The sequence below is a fragment of the Natator depressus genome, chromosome 1, assembly GCF_965152275.1.
Source record: "Natator depressus isolate rNatDep1 chromosome 1, rNatDep2.hap1, whole genome shotgun sequence".
Classification (NCBI taxonomy): domain Eukaryota; kingdom Metazoa; phylum Chordata; order Testudines; family Cheloniidae; genus Natator; species Natator depressus.
In genome coordinates, this window is record NC_134234.1 from 61,967,358 (window position 1) to 61,984,202 (window position 16,845).

Here is a 16,845-nt window from a genome sequence, read left to right on the forward strand (position 1 = left end):
GTAATATAGGTTTCAGAGTAGCAGCCGTGTTAGTCTGTATTTGCAAAAAGAAAAGGAGGACTTGTGGCACCTTAGAGACTAACCAATTTATTTGAGCATAAGCTTTCGTGAGCTACAGCTCACTTCATCGGATGCATGTAGCTCACGAAAGCTCATGCTCAAATAAATTGGTTAGTCTCTAAGGTGCCACAAGTCCTCCTTTTCTTTTCGGGTAATATAAGGAGTAAAGCCCTTGCTCTCTAAACTGAGTAGATAATACATACATTTTTGGTAGGATGACTGAAACCTCATCTTAATTAGGGAATCTGGTGTTCAGGTTTTAAAATAGAAAATTAAAAAAGAATGATGCTACCAACCAGCCCTTATTTTGTTAACAGGAGTAAAGAGGGCTAAGGGTTACCTGCCAATTCATCGATATTAGGGCAGCATGTTCTGTGGGTGACTAGCATAGGAATGCTTCCTTTACTCTAATTATAGAAAGCTACTACACTGAGGGAAAATATAAAACAAGTTTAACTCTAAGCATACCAGAACTACAAGTTAAGCATGCACACTAAACAGCACACTCAAAGATAGTGTAAGAAGGAAAAAGTATCTTTAACCAAAAACGATTAGTTCTCTTCTAAAGCTAGGTCTATAAGAAGCCTTACAAACAGCTTCTCAAAAGCTCTTTGATCACATTAAGGAGGCCCCTCCAGACTCTGTCGGGAATTTCCAACACCCACCTCTTTATTTTCTCAGGCCATTACAGGAAGAGAGGTTTTACTGAAGATGCCAACATTTATTAGGCCAGTCAAGATGTTCCATCTTAACCCTTTCACTACTCCAACCACCCCACCCCAATGGCAGAGCAACCAAACTTTTTCTGCTCTCCGGATTTCAACTTTAAACTGAGATGTTGATTCAGTTAGCTCCTAAATCAATAGGGTCTGAAATGTGCACCCTTGTGTTGCTATGGAGACGCTTCCTTTAAAACTCAAATGAATTTATTTCATGTTAATTCAAAGTAACTAGTTTTAATAATTAATGGGTATGTTACATAATAGAATAAACGTAAAGAGCTCAGTTTAAGGTAGCAGTTAACAAACGTTACTAATGTCTCCAGAAGTGATTTCCCCAGGCAATTATGTTACAATTAGCTTCTTCCTCAGTTTATTTTCCATGGAGTTTCTTGCTTGGTCATTTCTTTTATATTCCACTCTTCAAAGGAAACATGATTTATCTCCTGTGAATCTAGGGTTTCCATGGTGACAAGATGGTCAGTTAGCCCTTCACTGTATTTCTGTTCATATTACACTAACATTCTTGGAAGAGAAGGAAAAGCATGACTGATTTTGTGTGGTTAACCAATCTGGCTGTAATGTCTGCTGACAGCACAAGGTGAAGAGGTGATAATCGTGAAAACATACCCTTTTTCAAGCACAAGTAAATCAAAGATCATATCCAGTTTGTTATTAAATATTATGGTCCAAACAGACAATGTAAGCAACTCTACTGATTTTGCTGGAATTGTGCCTGCTAATAGTAGGGTGAGTCTGGTCTTGTGTCTATACAGGGTAGCAGCTTCCATACAGCACAGAAAATATGCTTTGTCTGTGCAAACAATACAGTATGTTAAATTTACATTACATTTCTGTCTCCACTTAGCCATGCTTGCCGGTCAGCATAAAATTTCAGAGTTTTGACAGTAATGAAACAGATTCCAAACCTAAACAACCAGATTTTTTTTTTTTTTTAAAGTGGGGGGGAAAAAGCTGTAATTGAGGTTGGTTCTTCTGCTTTGCTGCCTGATGATTTCTGGGAGGTGACCTCCTTCCATGGCTTACCCTCCCAACTGAACAGTCTCACCAGTTGTTGGTTTTTAACCACTCCCACTGGCCAAGAATCAGCAGCATAGGAGTCACATCAGGACAACAGGCTGCGGTCAGGAAAAAAACACAGTGTGAAGACAGCAGTGCTGATCAGATGACATAAATGAAGTAGGTGTGAACAAGGAGGTACCCTTGTGTACAAGTGAGGTGTTCTGGCCACAGGGTTTTTGGAAGGTGAGCCTGGGAAGTGTGGCGGTGCATAGAGGAGTTTGTGTGAGAGAAGATACCACAGGGATAAGAAAGACAGAAGAAGCATACCCATCTCGGTAGTTATACAACTATATACATCCAAAACATGGATTAAACAGATAATCCCATCTCTGCCACCTTTTCCACAAACAGGAACAAGACTATTATTTTTCTTGAAAACAATGCTGAAGAGACTATCTGATATTTCTCCTGAAGGCCCTGATTCATGGTCCTCCTTAACTCTTGTGGAAAGGAGCTCCAGAATCATGGACCAATCACTAAGAAGGCTCTTGTTACCACTCACACTGGTCTCACACTTGTCACAGATAGTTCCCTCGTTTCTGAGGATCACAGACTTTGCAACTTGCCTTGATGTGGGGTGGGGAAGGAGACAGGCTACCAGGCATTTGATAGCTACCCAAGGTAGCAATCAGAGCGTCGTCCTTCAATCTCAGCCTGCAGTCCTAGCATGACGCTTCCCTGGACACCTCTCAATCTGATCCTCAGGATGGAAGTCAGTCACATTGGGAGCTCAAGCTATGGACTGAAGAGAAGCCAGCAAGGAAACAAGGGAGGTGTAAGGAGCAGGAGCAGGGTATGTGCTAGGGGAATGGTATGGAGTAACTGAGGACAACACAGAAGTTTTAGTATATCTGGATTAAACAGACCTTGCCAGACTGACTTGATGTAATCTTCCCTACTCATCCCCACCAAACTTCCTTTTTGTCCTGTTTATTTTTTACCATATAATGTAGCAAGAGTGTATACAATATATTTTCAAGCCATTCAGTAGAGATTTCCATTCAGTTGAACATGAGACAATCAAAAACATAAAAGTCTCCCTGCTAATGGATTTCTTAATGAAGCAAAGAATGTTACCAAATGAAACAATCAAGTACATATAAAAATATCCTACTCAATATCCATAAAGACCATTTGGGGTTTTTTTCTTTCTTTCTTTTTTTTTTGCTAAAATTATATTTTTTTTAAAATTGTGAAATCAACCTCCCCAACTTCTTGCTCCTCAAAACAACTGTTTTCAATGTGTTAGTATAGCAACAAAAATGTCAATGTAATTTACTTCTTCCTTGAGTATTTGACTCATTCTCCACATTGAGAGTCTTTGGACTTAGCACAGTCCAGTCACTTTGATGTAGTTTACAATAAAGCAATTCCTTATCTGACAAGTTAAGCAAACCAGAATTAGTTCATAACACCAGATCAGTTAAGTATTTTTAATCAATATACATATGCATATATTTTCATTACCACAATATCTTATTGCATTTATCCTGAAGACTCCATAGCGGTCTTTCATCCTGAAGGATTCCCCAAACACTGCACAATCTATGCAGGCATCACTTCACCCAGCACTGAACTGTCAACACTTTAGGGAGCTGCTAAGCACACAACACTATACTACTGTTTAGAACAAGAAGTGAAGAACACTGTATTGAACTGACAAGTGTAGGGGAGACTTAGGTGGGCAGGATGCAATTCTCAACTTGGAATTTGGCAGAAAACCAGGATTAACTTCGCTAACTTTCATAAAAAGGACCATGAGATCTTCACTACAAGTGGTCAGAACCCTGGTTTTCACCTCTCATGCCAAGGAGAGCACGACAATGTTTTTTAACATCCTGCTGGGACACTGATTTAGTGCTTAGTTAGAAGGACATCTACTCTCGCACTAGCACTATTTACTGTCCCATCCTTTGAGTTCTTTCACATAACCAAGACCAATCCTACTTAGTTTGTGAGAGCTGAAAAGAAAAGAAAATTCTAAGAGTTTATAATAAATGACAGTCCTCTCGAAAGCATTACAACACACAAGATGTGTTTGTTTTATTTGAAGCCACTGCTAAAAACAAGGACAAATTTAGTGCAACCTGAAGTTCATAATCTGGTAACTGAATACATCATCAAATTACTAAAATGGCAAAAGATGTCACTTTTTTTTTTTTTTTTTTTACAGTACAAGACCTTCATATTGTATTCATTTAGTATAGTTACATAAACATTTAAAGTTATTCAAACTGCTTCTGGTATACAATTGAGTCACTAAACTGGGCTGTGAATTATCATAAGAATGCACAAGTAACCAAATAAGCAGCAGTTACAGTTAAATACTATTCAGACATTACAAAGAACAATGACTCTCTAGAACTACAACTCCAGCTATACAACAGGAATGTACAAAGATGATACAAGATAAAGTGACTACAGTGGTCAGACACTGTACTTGCCTCTTCAAAGCTCAAGTACAGTATAAGCTTGACAGTAGTGGCTCTTGCTGAAAAGCTGAAATTGTTAAACTACACCAAAAACAACACAAATTTCTGAAACCAATATTTTATTCCTTCAAATAATGCTTTGTAAATAGTGAATGCAAATACTAGCTCCTCTTGTGCTGGTGACAATGTTTACTACTTACTGCGTTCCCACCTTCCCAAGTCTGAGCATCTCTTTACAGAAGAGGTCCCATATATATAGTTACATTAGAAGAATGGAACATTCAAAATCTGATACATCTTTGAGAGACCTAAGTTCTGGAATGGTGATTTTTTAGCTTAAAGAGCACCAAGGATAGATGTACTATTTATATGACTTTTAAATAAGTGCCTAGGCTTGAGTTATTTCATGTTCTCATTTTGAAAGAGAAATACTAGATCTTGCTGATGGCATTTTACCATATGGGCTTGTTAGAAATGCTTTAAAAAATCCTAATATTAAGGCTTTTGTTTGCATCTTGTTTTACAAATTTGAAGAGAAAATATATTTGTTTTAACATTGTCATTTTCACTGCTATTTTATAGAGGGACCCTTCTTAATGTGCTTTAACTACAGAATCTTACAAAATATATCAAAACATTACCAAATTTCAAAATACCAAAGATATAATTTATAATTTGGTTACTAAATGGTATTCTGGAACAGTAACTATTTCATATATTTCTATCAATCTAAAATTAAAGAATAGCCAAAACAAGTTTCCCTAATTTTAGTATGCCAATACACACACACAATACACATAATGGGATAAATTCTGCTCTACTAATCTAGTCTAAATCCTGGAGACTCCTAGATTTGCTCTGATCTGAGAGATCATCATGTGGCCCACTGTCTCGTTCACAGTGAATTTTCATTTCATTACACCTGTACTCTGAAGGGAATGGTTTAAATAAACTAGTTTATTGAATAACCTTTGATTCACTTTAGAATAGAAGACAATTTTCTTATTAACAGGACAGATTAGGTCAATCAGATTTGTTCAGGATAAGGATTCCCATGAAATGTTTTCCATCAAAAACCTACACACATATTTGAAATCTATGCTATATGTTACTTAGAGAAAAAGCTAATGGGTCAAATTCATTCCTGATGTAACACTTAAGTCAATGCAGTTAAACCGTGGATATATATTTGGGGCCAAAGTCTCCAAGCAAGAATCACTTTTAAAAAGTTATATTAACATTTTAACTTAAATGAACTATTTCCTGCTTAACTACTGTTTAAACCTTAATAAATGTCAAGAACCTGCTCATCTGTCTACCTTTTGTAGAAAAGGAACCTCATAAAAAAGTGATAATCTGTTAACCAACTTTTTAGAAACCCATCATATTCTACAAGTTTGTTAATCTGTTGATGTTGCATGGAAATTTTTGGAAAACTGTTTTTTTGTTTTTTTTCTCCAGACAGTGGAGTATTTACATTATTTTTTGGATTTCTCATCCCTGTTTTAATTTGGGATACTAATGGGGACTTGGAAACCCTGGACCAATATTCTGTGCTGTCCTTCAACCCTTGAAAGATCACTAAAGGGATTGCAAAGACTGCAAATCAGAGAAGAATTTAGCACAGTAGAATTGTTTTTAAGATTCATTTGGCTCTTGTTGCTTATCACTTAAAGTCAATTTTCTATTTGTGATAATTCTATTGATTGCTCTGCTAAACAGGAGAGGTCACAAACAGAGCTTGGTTTCAAATGAGGACTAAGCAGAAAGATCCAATGTTCTCAAGAAAACAAAAAAGACAACCAACCAACTGTGCACATGCACACATACCAGGAAAACATAAGCCCCCGAAAAATATATTTTTGGGGGAGGGAGTGGGGTAGGGCTCGGGGAGGATGACAAAACAACAAACCCTAATTCATATTTTCAAAGCACTGTAAAAACAATTGTCATTAGTTGCATTATACACATTGGGGGAGATAAAACAAAAAAGTTAAGTAATTTGGGCAAGGGCACACAGCAAATCAGAAGCAACGCTAGGATTAGAACTGTCTTCTTGTGCTATGCTTAAATCAGCTAGACCAAATTGCCGATATGAAACAAAATTATCTCTAAATAGATTTTTTTTTTTAAATTTTGCCATGAGGCACCAATTGTTTTTACAATTAATGAGATAATACAGTGACATGAAATTAAACTCTGGTAACAGTACCCGAGCAGACATCAGAAACTGGAAATTTAAACTGGTGTCAGTGGTCTAGGTTATATGTATTAATTTTATATATATATATATTTTATACACATACATAGACACACAGAGTACCTCTCACACACACAAAAGAGGACTCCCATTAAAAGTTAAGTAATCTTTCAGTTTGGTGTGAAGAAAGACCTGTATCTTAACCATATTCTAATGTTGGGAGGTGGGGGGGGGGGAGTGGGTGGTCTTTTTAAACCCAGATTACTGTAATGGCTAAAAGATGAGCACTCGCATACTTTTTCAAAGCACAATGGCACTGCAAGGAAAGTGCTGGTGGGTTCACCAGCTCTATGCATGGACCCTTTATCTGTAACCAAAGATGAAATTGTGAGCGTTGCTGAGCATACGCAATTTCCATTGTAAGTTCTCAACTTCTCAGGATCTGGTTCTAAATTTGGTGATTTAAACAGCGACAGTCCTCTGAAGTCAGCTGGCTGTTTAAGTTCCAAAATAGATAAGGCCCTATGATTCTCTTGCAGTGACATCACTTTTGAGATAGCATCCTGATATTTATCAGGGAGCACTTTATCCCTAAAGGGTCTGTAAAACAAAAGAAGATGATGAACTACTAGCACTTACAAACCAAAAGCACGTACAGACAAATACAAACCCTTCCACCACAGGACAAGGAGACAGCATTAGTAACCAGCCTCACAATTCCATTTGTTAAAAGACTTGATTGAATGGCTTCCTTTAAAACAAGAATTTTAGCAAAAGGTATTTAAAAAAAATGACAACCAATTTGCAAACTTTTCTTGTTTTATATTTTAAGAAAATTTACTATTTTAAAGTGTTCCTTATTCAGAAGATCAGTTTGTGCCACAAAAATCATTTATATGTGAAGGATCAGGGATAAGGAACTATTTTTCTGAAAAGATGGCAAAATTCCAAGAGGAAAATCTCCAACAAGTATTTACTATTTCTAACACATTGATATGTCATACCAACATATATGAAAATGCTTCAAAACAAAGAATTTGCAATAAAAATGGTGGCAAGTAAAATTGAAACATGTTTCTTTAGCAATTCAAACTTAATAATGCTATTAATATAGTATGCCTCCAATTACAAACAACTATACCAATTCAGTCGGAATCCCTATATATCCTGTTTTATCATCTGTCAACTATTGTCCATGGACAAGATCTTTCTTCATACACATTCTACAGTCTGAACACAGCAGTATATACAAATATGCGTGGATGGACACAATACTCTAATATCAATTATGAAGATATGCACTGGATAATCATACCGTGTACAGTGTCACAAAATACTTACAGAACAGCTATATTTACTTTCACCCCAAAGTCTCTTAAAATGCTGACAGTTAATAGACCATTCATCAGTTAAATTTTAACACTATACATCTTTGTCCTTCATGTCTCTTTCTAAAGGAAGAAATGAAAGGAAGAATATTGGGTCTCTGGATTTTTCAGACATTTTCCAGAAGCCAGCCAAATAAAGGTTTATTCAGAAGTCTATCCCCATCAGAAGTCTTCTCCATCATTTCACAGTATTTCAGCACTGCTTGCAAGAGATCTCCCACTTTCCAGTCCCTCTCTCTCAGTCTTTTTGTAAGCTAGAGAAACAATAATAAAATATTTAAGCTAGTGAAATAAATAGCTTGAATGATTAACAATTAAGAAAATTCTCCTTGAAACATCAGGTCTCATTAGAAAACCAGCTGTGAAGAGTTAAACATTATTCCACAGCTATAAAAACAAAACTTCTTCAAGGACCAAACATTTTTTTAAGTTAGTTTCCATAGAAATTTCTTCTCAAGGAAGTTACATTTTCAAGTGATATGGTCCCACAGCTATGTGGTCTGTGGTTCATGGGGGTTGCAGAAAACAGGAAATTCTGAACATCAGATTAATGCATTTGCCACCCCCCCCCCCAATAGTACACATGCAATACTGTTAAAGAGAAAAGTGAGGATTAATGTAAGGATGTGGATTTTTCTTTCACAACATATAGTGTGGTTTGGTTGGTATATATACACTCTACCCTCAACGGAAACACAGTCTCCAGTTAGGAAATTTCACTGTCTCCAAAGAAAACAAAACAAAACAAAACAAAAAAAAAACAAGAATAAGTTAAACTTCCACTTACAAGCAGAGTCAGTGTAGTTGGAAACTACTTTTCCCTCAGAGGTCTGAACCAGGAATCCTCATATATTAGATATATACTAAGCACTGGGAGACAGTGACAAACAAACATGTTTTGCCAGCCTCGAGTTTTACAACCTTTTATTCTGGGCTAAAATTTCTTCCACCATTGCACCCATTGTTTTTCTTTACATTTAGCTCATCCATGCTTGTCTTCAGTAACTGAAGGCTGTTAGTCCAGGTTGAATCCCCTCTCTAACAAATATTCCACATCAAGAGGAAGTAAAATGCAAAAGAAATAGATTTATAACACATCTACCACTCTTGTCTAAATGAGGAGAGTAGACCTGGGCAAATATTAAAAACTGGCAAATACTAAATTTAATTTTTTGAGGCACAGAAACTATTAGCAAATGATGTCAAATTATGGCCAACCAAAAAAAAAAAAAAAAAAAAAGAAAAAAAAAATCAAAAAAGTCACAACAAATTTTTTGACTTTTCACTTTGAAACAGCATTTCATTTAGCTCAGTTAAAAAAACAACCCCAAAAAACAAACAAACAAAAGGCTGAAAACCACATAAAAACAGCCAGATACGGAAAACAAAACAAAAATTCAATGATCAAACAAAATGGTTCATTTGACCCAAACCAAAAAATATTTCAGTTCTTAATTTTTGTAAGAAAACTGAAAAAATTCAGTTCTGGTTCAAACCAAACTGATTTTTTTTTCCATTTCAACCCCCAAAACAAAAACAAATACAAAAATCAACCAACTTGTGCTAGCAGGAAGTGCTTTAGTCTTCAATGCACTAACCTGAGTGAAATTCCTCATGTAAAATTCCTACAGAATTCAATAGGAATGAAGCCAACAGAATTCTACAGAAATTACTATTTAAAGCTGTATAATTATTTAATTGTATAGGTTTTTTATTATATCCTATACAATCCTACCACAAGGACACAACTCTGATGCACGTATACATGCAAAAACTGACTAAACTATCTAGAAAATATCTGGGTATCAGATTTAAAATAATGCAGTGACCAAACCAAGTTTATATTCTATAGCATAACTATTTCATGAAGATTCCAGAAGTGAGGCTGCTCATTTGTCATAATCCAAACATAAATTTGGCAGATGTTCTTAAACAGGATTATTTTCTAGTGGCTAAGTAAATATATTGTAAAACACTTTTATCAGTTTTTGTAATTCATATACTGGGAAAGTAAAAATAAAATAAAACAAAGATGCAAAGACAGCATCTGGCTTTTCTAAATCTTATTGTTTCAATTCAGGGTTCAAAGGTCAAGCCCATACTTTCTTCATCAGACTGGTCTGTTTCCTACTGTCATCACAACAGCTATATATTTCAGTTTACTCAAGTAGAAATGGGGAATTTTTAAATGGCTGGATGGAGGCCAGGACGCCTATAATAGTTAGGTCCAGTTTTGTTCCTTTGAGTCAGCAGTTGTAATTATTTTTCCCTCTATAAATGACGGTCATCTTTTTAAAAACTATTTATATTGCTCACTGTTTTTTTTTAAATCGTGCACTTTCCAGAACTCTCTTGAGCTTCCTGTTACTGCATTTGATGAATGGTGGCAAGTGTTAAGAATAATGGATTCTTTGTTGGGCTTACAGAAAAGGGATATGGTAGCTTTATTAAGTGTGCATGATACAGAGATGAGAGTTAAGTGAGTTATCATTTGGTTAAAAAACTAGCTGTCTGTTTAAGAACTGATTATTTTTTTTTCCGTTTTTTAAACTAGCTAAGGGCCTGATCCAATGTGTATTAAATTCACTTGGACAGGCCCCACGACAGTAAGCCCAAAAGGGGAAGGATATAGGTCATATGTTCAGATTTTATGAGATCTTTTAGTAGGAGTTGTTCTGTTCTGTTGGTGTCAAGGATTGTCAATTTCAAAGTAGTCGTATCTCACCTGGCAGCTATTTCAGAGGTACTTCTATTTATATATTGGGATTCAAGTTATGGCCAGTTGGGGCAGTGCTGTGTACTTCAGAATATTAGGTAACTTAAGTATCTAAATAAGGATTTAGAGGCATAAAATTTTAGGTACCCATTTTTGAAAATCAGCTTGTATGCCCAACCCCAACCCCAACCCCCCCCAATCTCACGAAATACTGATTTAAACAATTACATATTCTTTATAAAAAGACCTTGAGAGGTTAAAACACTGTCCTGTTTACTTTTAAATCTTATTTACATCATCTTCAGGGCAGGAACTGTCTACTACACTGCATACTACTACTCTATTACTACTGTATAGAGCTTAGCACAATGGGGCCTTGTTCATATGCACAAATGAAGCAAATAGAATAAATAAAAAATAAAGAAGTGAAATGCACAGAGTTTGGAAGTTTGCTGTTTTGAATTCACTGAAAGAACTGAAATCAAAGGAGTTACTCTAAGTCCAAGAATTAGGACCAATGTGCCTGGTGTTTACTGGTTGATATATCTGATTGTTGGGAATGTTAAAATGTTTTTATAGAAGGTTATCATCATATCTGGAAGAAATAATGTTAATAAACAATAAACAACAACAATTAGTGTTTATACAGTACTACATAAAGTGCTTTGAGAAGCAGCATTTTCCCATTTTACAGATGAAGAAACTGTGCATAGGAATCAGTTTTTTTTTTTTTTTTTTTTTTTTAAAAGGAAACCCGGAAATTATTAATAACGCCCTGATTCTTAAGTGGGGCTCTGGATAAACTGTCCACACTGGAATTATAACAGGAATGAAGCCCAAATGAATAAGAACAATGAAATTTTAAGAATCACTTTAGAAAAATCTTTCATCCTCCAAATCTTCAATCCTCTGGTGACAGTTTTCTGGAGTTATCCAGAAATGAAACTGATAACCTTGCTTCAAAACATAAGAAGATTCATATTCTGATGCTTTCTGGACAGTGTGACCACTACCTCCCAATGTAGCACTCATAATAGCATGCTAGGATTATGTTTACCTGAGCCCTGTCCCTTAAATCTACTGCCCTATCCCTTTAGGGGTTTGGAGCTCTGCTAAAGAGATTAATTAATGATTACACAATTAGGAAGCAAGGTGTGGTCCCAGGAGAGTATGGTGTGCTCTACTGAGACTGTGTAAGTGGGAGTGTAACACCTGCAAGTTGTATGTTGCATCTGGATGTGTCAATCTTAAAGTTGAGAAGTGGCAGTGTCGTATGGATAAGCCATATGTACTGTCTTGCCTCTCTCCTGAATCTTTAGGGGTGTATATTCACCTCTTTTCCAGAGGGTTCCTCTAAATACAAGAGGTATCTAAAGACAGAATAAATGTTGGCTGAAAAATGCATCTAACCCTAATCCTAACTCTAGATCCCTTCCTGTGAGAATTCAAGTGTTAGTACCCCAAGTCTGACACCTAAAGAAATCAGAGTAGGTACAGGGATGAGGCTAGAAGAGAGATGTGCTAAGTATGCAGAGGCTTCTCCCATTCAGCTGATCTTTTCCTGACTCTCGTGTTCACTGAGTACAAGAAGTATGGGTCCCATCACCATGCCGTGGGTGCTATATAAATGCTTGAAATAACAAGTAATAATAAAACAAGTATGAAAGGATAGATGAAACAAAACAGATTCCCAAGCAGTAATATAGGGTCTGATCCAAAACCCATTCTAGTCAATGCAAAGAATATCACAGAACTTGAACGGGCTTTGAATCATGCATATGACAATTGAGCAGTGCAAAACTATCCCCAAAGCACTTACAAAACTGACAAACACAATGGGAAAATGAAATGAAATTTGTAGAATGTCTCCACAGCTAATGGAGGCAAACAGAATGCAGAAGATAAATCCTCTTGATAAGATCCCTTTCCAAGTTCACATAAAATTAGACACAAAAAGTAGACATAAAATTCACTGTTACTCCTAATATTTTGATTTTCATTAGAAATATGAGTTTTATGTTGTCTTTTAAATTATTTTTATCTATCTTCAAGAAATGGAATACTGAACACACATTTTTCAATATTCCCATTAATTATTCTGCAATCTTCTGGACTTCTTTGAATCAGTACATGAGTTTTTTCACACAAAGAGTTTAGAAATAAATCTGGTTTTTCATGGCACAATACAAAACAACTGCTTTAGCTGCTTGAACTTCACAAAGCACCAAATAAGCTGAAACGTCAATACATCAAACAATCGAAATGATCCAAAATACAGTAGTCACGCTTTCTTAGATATAAATACACTTATCACAAATTATCCTGCCAAGATCTTCATTCTAAGATGCATGACACTATGTTAAGGGGTAATCTCTCTTTTTACATGTCAACAGCATGAAAAGTAGAACACCTGACAGGACACCATTCTTATCAATCTCACTACTTGGAAACAAAAGAAGTCCATTGTTTCATTAAATGATTCACTTGTTATAGCATACTGATTTTGTGATTACATTTCCCAAACTTGCTAAAAGCCACTGTTTCCCAAAGGTAGCTGTCTTCTCAAAGGTGACTCAAAAGACTAATTTAACATTTTTTATATTTAATACAGTATTTAATCATGAATAGGAGTGATTGTCACTGCATAATCTTTGAGGACAGGACCACAAGAGGAACACGTTTTCAAAGCCCATCAGAAGTGGAGGGATCCCCAGGTCAGTCTCCATTACAATACTCTGGCTCTCCCCAAAGGCACATGCAAAACCCTGAAATCAGTTGGGCTTCTTTAAGCCTTCCCTCATTCTTCTTGGTTACATAATAAATGCATGGTGTACAAACACACACTCAAAAAACTGTTTAAATAGGAAAATGTGGATAATTTATTGTAAAGTCTTTTTCTTCAAACTAACTATTTGCTTTGTAATAGTCTCTGGAATGAAAATACACTTAAAATCAAGTTTAATTAGACGTTAAACTTTTTCCTCTGTTGCTAATAAATGTACATTCACAACTGTAATAAGATTTGTACAATCAAAATATTAAACTAAGCTATAAACCAAATAACTGCAATTTAAGTTCACTTGTGTGGACAAGGTATTGGCAATGGCAAGGGTCAATTTTCTGGTAACTGAAACAAATACTGCAAAAATAATGCTAGAAAATACTATTCAGTTAAAGGGAAGCTTTTATATTTTATCTGCTTTTGATTAAATTTAAATGAAGTAACTCATTAAAATATATGGTTAACTGAGCACCTGATACAGTTCTGTATATACTATGTTCAGAGACAAACAGGCTCTCATTCTCTCTAAGGCTTAAAATAATTAAGTAATTTTTCTGAATACCTCATACTTCATTGGCAAGTGCAGTAGAAACAGATAATAAATATCATAAAAGATCTAATCACACTTTGCAATCACATGGCAACACCACAGTACTCACAAGAATGAATTCCTTCGTAGCAGTGTCATGAAAACGAAGCTCGGAGACCTCGGTTTCGGAAGCTGCCAGCCACTGCAGGGTCGTTCTCAACTGGGGGTCCACCATATGTGGTTCCATGTCAACATTCACTATTAGCAATGCCTTTCCTACCTGTCCCACACCTAATATTAAAAATAAAACACAAATGATCAAATCTGCAAGTCAACCGCAGACTCTTGAGACAGTTGAACTAGATATTTAATGAAAATGCATATATTAAATACATCATTTTTAACTCCAAAGGATGGAAAATTTACTACATCCCCTAGTAATATGTTTAAATGATTAATTATCCTCATTGTTAAAAATCTTCATTTTACTTCCAGTCTGAAATTTGCTAACTTCAGCTTCCAACCATTGGCTGTTGTTAAACCCTCAACTGCTAGATTAAATAGCACTTTAGTATAACTTCTCTCTGTACAAATTACACTCTGATCAAACTGCGTCTTAACCTTCTATACAAAAACACTAAGTTGACTGAGCTCCTTTAACATTTCACTGTGAGACACATTTTTCCAGAACTCAAACCATAATACTACTACTCTTTTCTGAGTCATCTCCAATTTTTCAACATCCTTTTTAAAGTATGGGTACCAGAACTAGTCGCACTATTCTAGTCGTCGTCTCAACAATGCTAGACAGAGAGGCAACAGCCACCTCCCTATTCCTGCTTGATGTTCCATTAATAAAACTAAACATGTTAGCCCTTTCTGCCACAGCATCACAAAGGCAGCTCATATTTACTTGGTTATCTGTGATGATCATTGAGTCCTTTTTGGAGTCACGGCTTTCCAAAATACAGTCCCCCGTCCTCTAAGTCTGGCTTACATTCTTTGTTCCCAGATATATGACTATTTGTATTAAATGCCTGTATTAAAGTACATAGCCTACATCAGTTTAGCTTCTATTCCGTGAAAGCCTATAATTTATATAATTCTATTGTAGCACACAATTTAATTGAAATTCACACCAATGTGGTAAAGCTCAGCAAGGAGGAAGAGAGATCCTGTAATGGAGAGGAGGACTGCCTGCCCTCTCGGAGGGGGGGGGGGGGGGGGGAGAAAGGAGTGTAACTGGCAATGGGGGAACCAACAATTAATAGTAGGTACACATTTGGCAAGCAATGGGAAGATGATTTGGCTATATGCCTGGATGCTTGACATGCCATAGGAGGAAAATGCTAATTTCAGAAAATCCCCGATACTCAAGTGTATTGAAAGCGATGTGGTAACATGTCTACATATGGAACTTGCCCAGTGATTACATGCTTTTCGGTTTCATATGCTAATTATTCACTGAAGAAACTGAATTCTCAATCCTGTAGCTGGAAAGGTACCTCAAATAAAATTAGCTTAGAGAACGTTCGCACTGTTGTTGTGGCTGTGCTGGTCCCAGGATATTAAAGAGACATAGTGGATGAGGTCATAAGCACCAACTCTGTGGGTGCTCTGGGGCTGGAGCACCCATGGGGAAAAATGGTGGTTGTTGAGCCCCCACCGGCAGCCCCCCTATTGGAACCTCCCCCTCCCCTCAGTGCCTCCTGCCCACCGGTGAGCCCCCCTGATCAGCGCCTCCTCCTCCCTCCCCATGCCTCCCGCCCGCCGCAATCAGCTGTTTCGCGGCCTGCAGGATGCTCGGGGGGGGGGGGGCGGGGCATGAGTGAGGAAGAGGTGGGAAGAAGTGGGTGGGGGTGGAGTCGGGTGGTGGGGCTTTGGGGGAAGGTGGGGGTGGAAAGAGGTGGGGCTTTGGGGGAAGGGCAGGAGTGGGGGTGAGGCCTGGGGTCGAGCACCCCCTGGCACATTGGAAAGTCGGTGCCTGTGGGTGAGGTGATATTTTTAATTGAACTTCTGTTGGTGAGAGAGACAACCTTTCGAGTGAACACAGAGTTCTGACCAGAAGAAGAGCTCTGCATAAGCTTGAAAGCTCATCTCTTTCATCAAACAGAAGCTGGTCCAATAAAAGATGTTACCTCACCCATCTCTTAGTTTAGAGAAGACAGAACTAGTGACTGACATGATACACACTGTGACATACTCTAATGTTCTTCAGGGCAGGTGTGTTTGCTCAGCACGCACAAAGGGTCGCAATCCTGATTGTGGTCTTTGGGTGATATCATAACGCAAGCAATAAAATGATAAGAAACAACAATTCTCTCCATTGAATGATGAGTGGATAACTTGGTAAAATCGAAATAGCTGCACTAGAAAAATGGACCACAAAATTCCATAATAAAAGAGAAATATATTAAACTCCAGAAAACATTTTGGAATTGTGTAAAAAGTTAAAGATCAAGAACTGTTGTACTTATAATCCACTTGATGGATGCTACAATTTAAAAAGAAAAAGGAGGACTTGGGGCACCTTAGAGACTAACCAATTTATTAGAGCATAAGCTTTCCTGAGCTACAGCTCACTTCATCGGATGCATTCAGTGGAAAATACAGTGGGGAGATTTATATAAACAGAGAACATGAAACAATGGGTGTTACCATACGCACTGTAACGAGAGTGATCAGGTACGGTGAGCTATTACCAGCAGGAGAGCGGGGGGGGGGGGGAACCTTTTGTAGTGATAATCAAGGTGGGCCATTTCCAGCAGTGGACAAGAACGTCTGAGCAACAGCGGGGGGGGGGGGGGGGGAATAAACGTGGGGGAATAGTTTTACTTTGTGTAATGACCCATCCACTCCCAGTCTTTATTTAAGCCTAAGTTAATTGTATCCAGTTTGCAAATAAATTCCAGTTCAGCAGTCTCTCATTGGAGTCG

General features: G+C 37.0%; 1 protein-coding gene across 4 annotated transcripts in view; it reads right to left on the bottom strand.

Moving 5' to 3' along the window:
* Window positions 1-6,722: 6,722 nt before the first annotated feature.
* Window positions 6,723-16,845, bottom strand: part of AKAP11 (A-kinase anchoring protein 11) — a 63,974-nt gene continuing 53,851 nt past the window's right edge. For all 4 annotated transcript variants that reach the window (XM_074961384.1, XM_074961365.1, XM_074961374.1 and 1 more), the window contains 2 exons: window positions 14,040-14,200; window positions 6,723-8,136 (listed from right to left, as the gene is read on the bottom strand). In XM_074961384.1, the coding sequence (XP_074817485.1) occupies window positions 7,990-8,136; window positions 14,040-14,200 (308 nt within the window). In that variant the 3' untranslated portion in view covers window positions 6,723-7,989. The remainder of the gene's footprint in view (window positions 8,137-14,039; window positions 14,201-16,845) is intronic.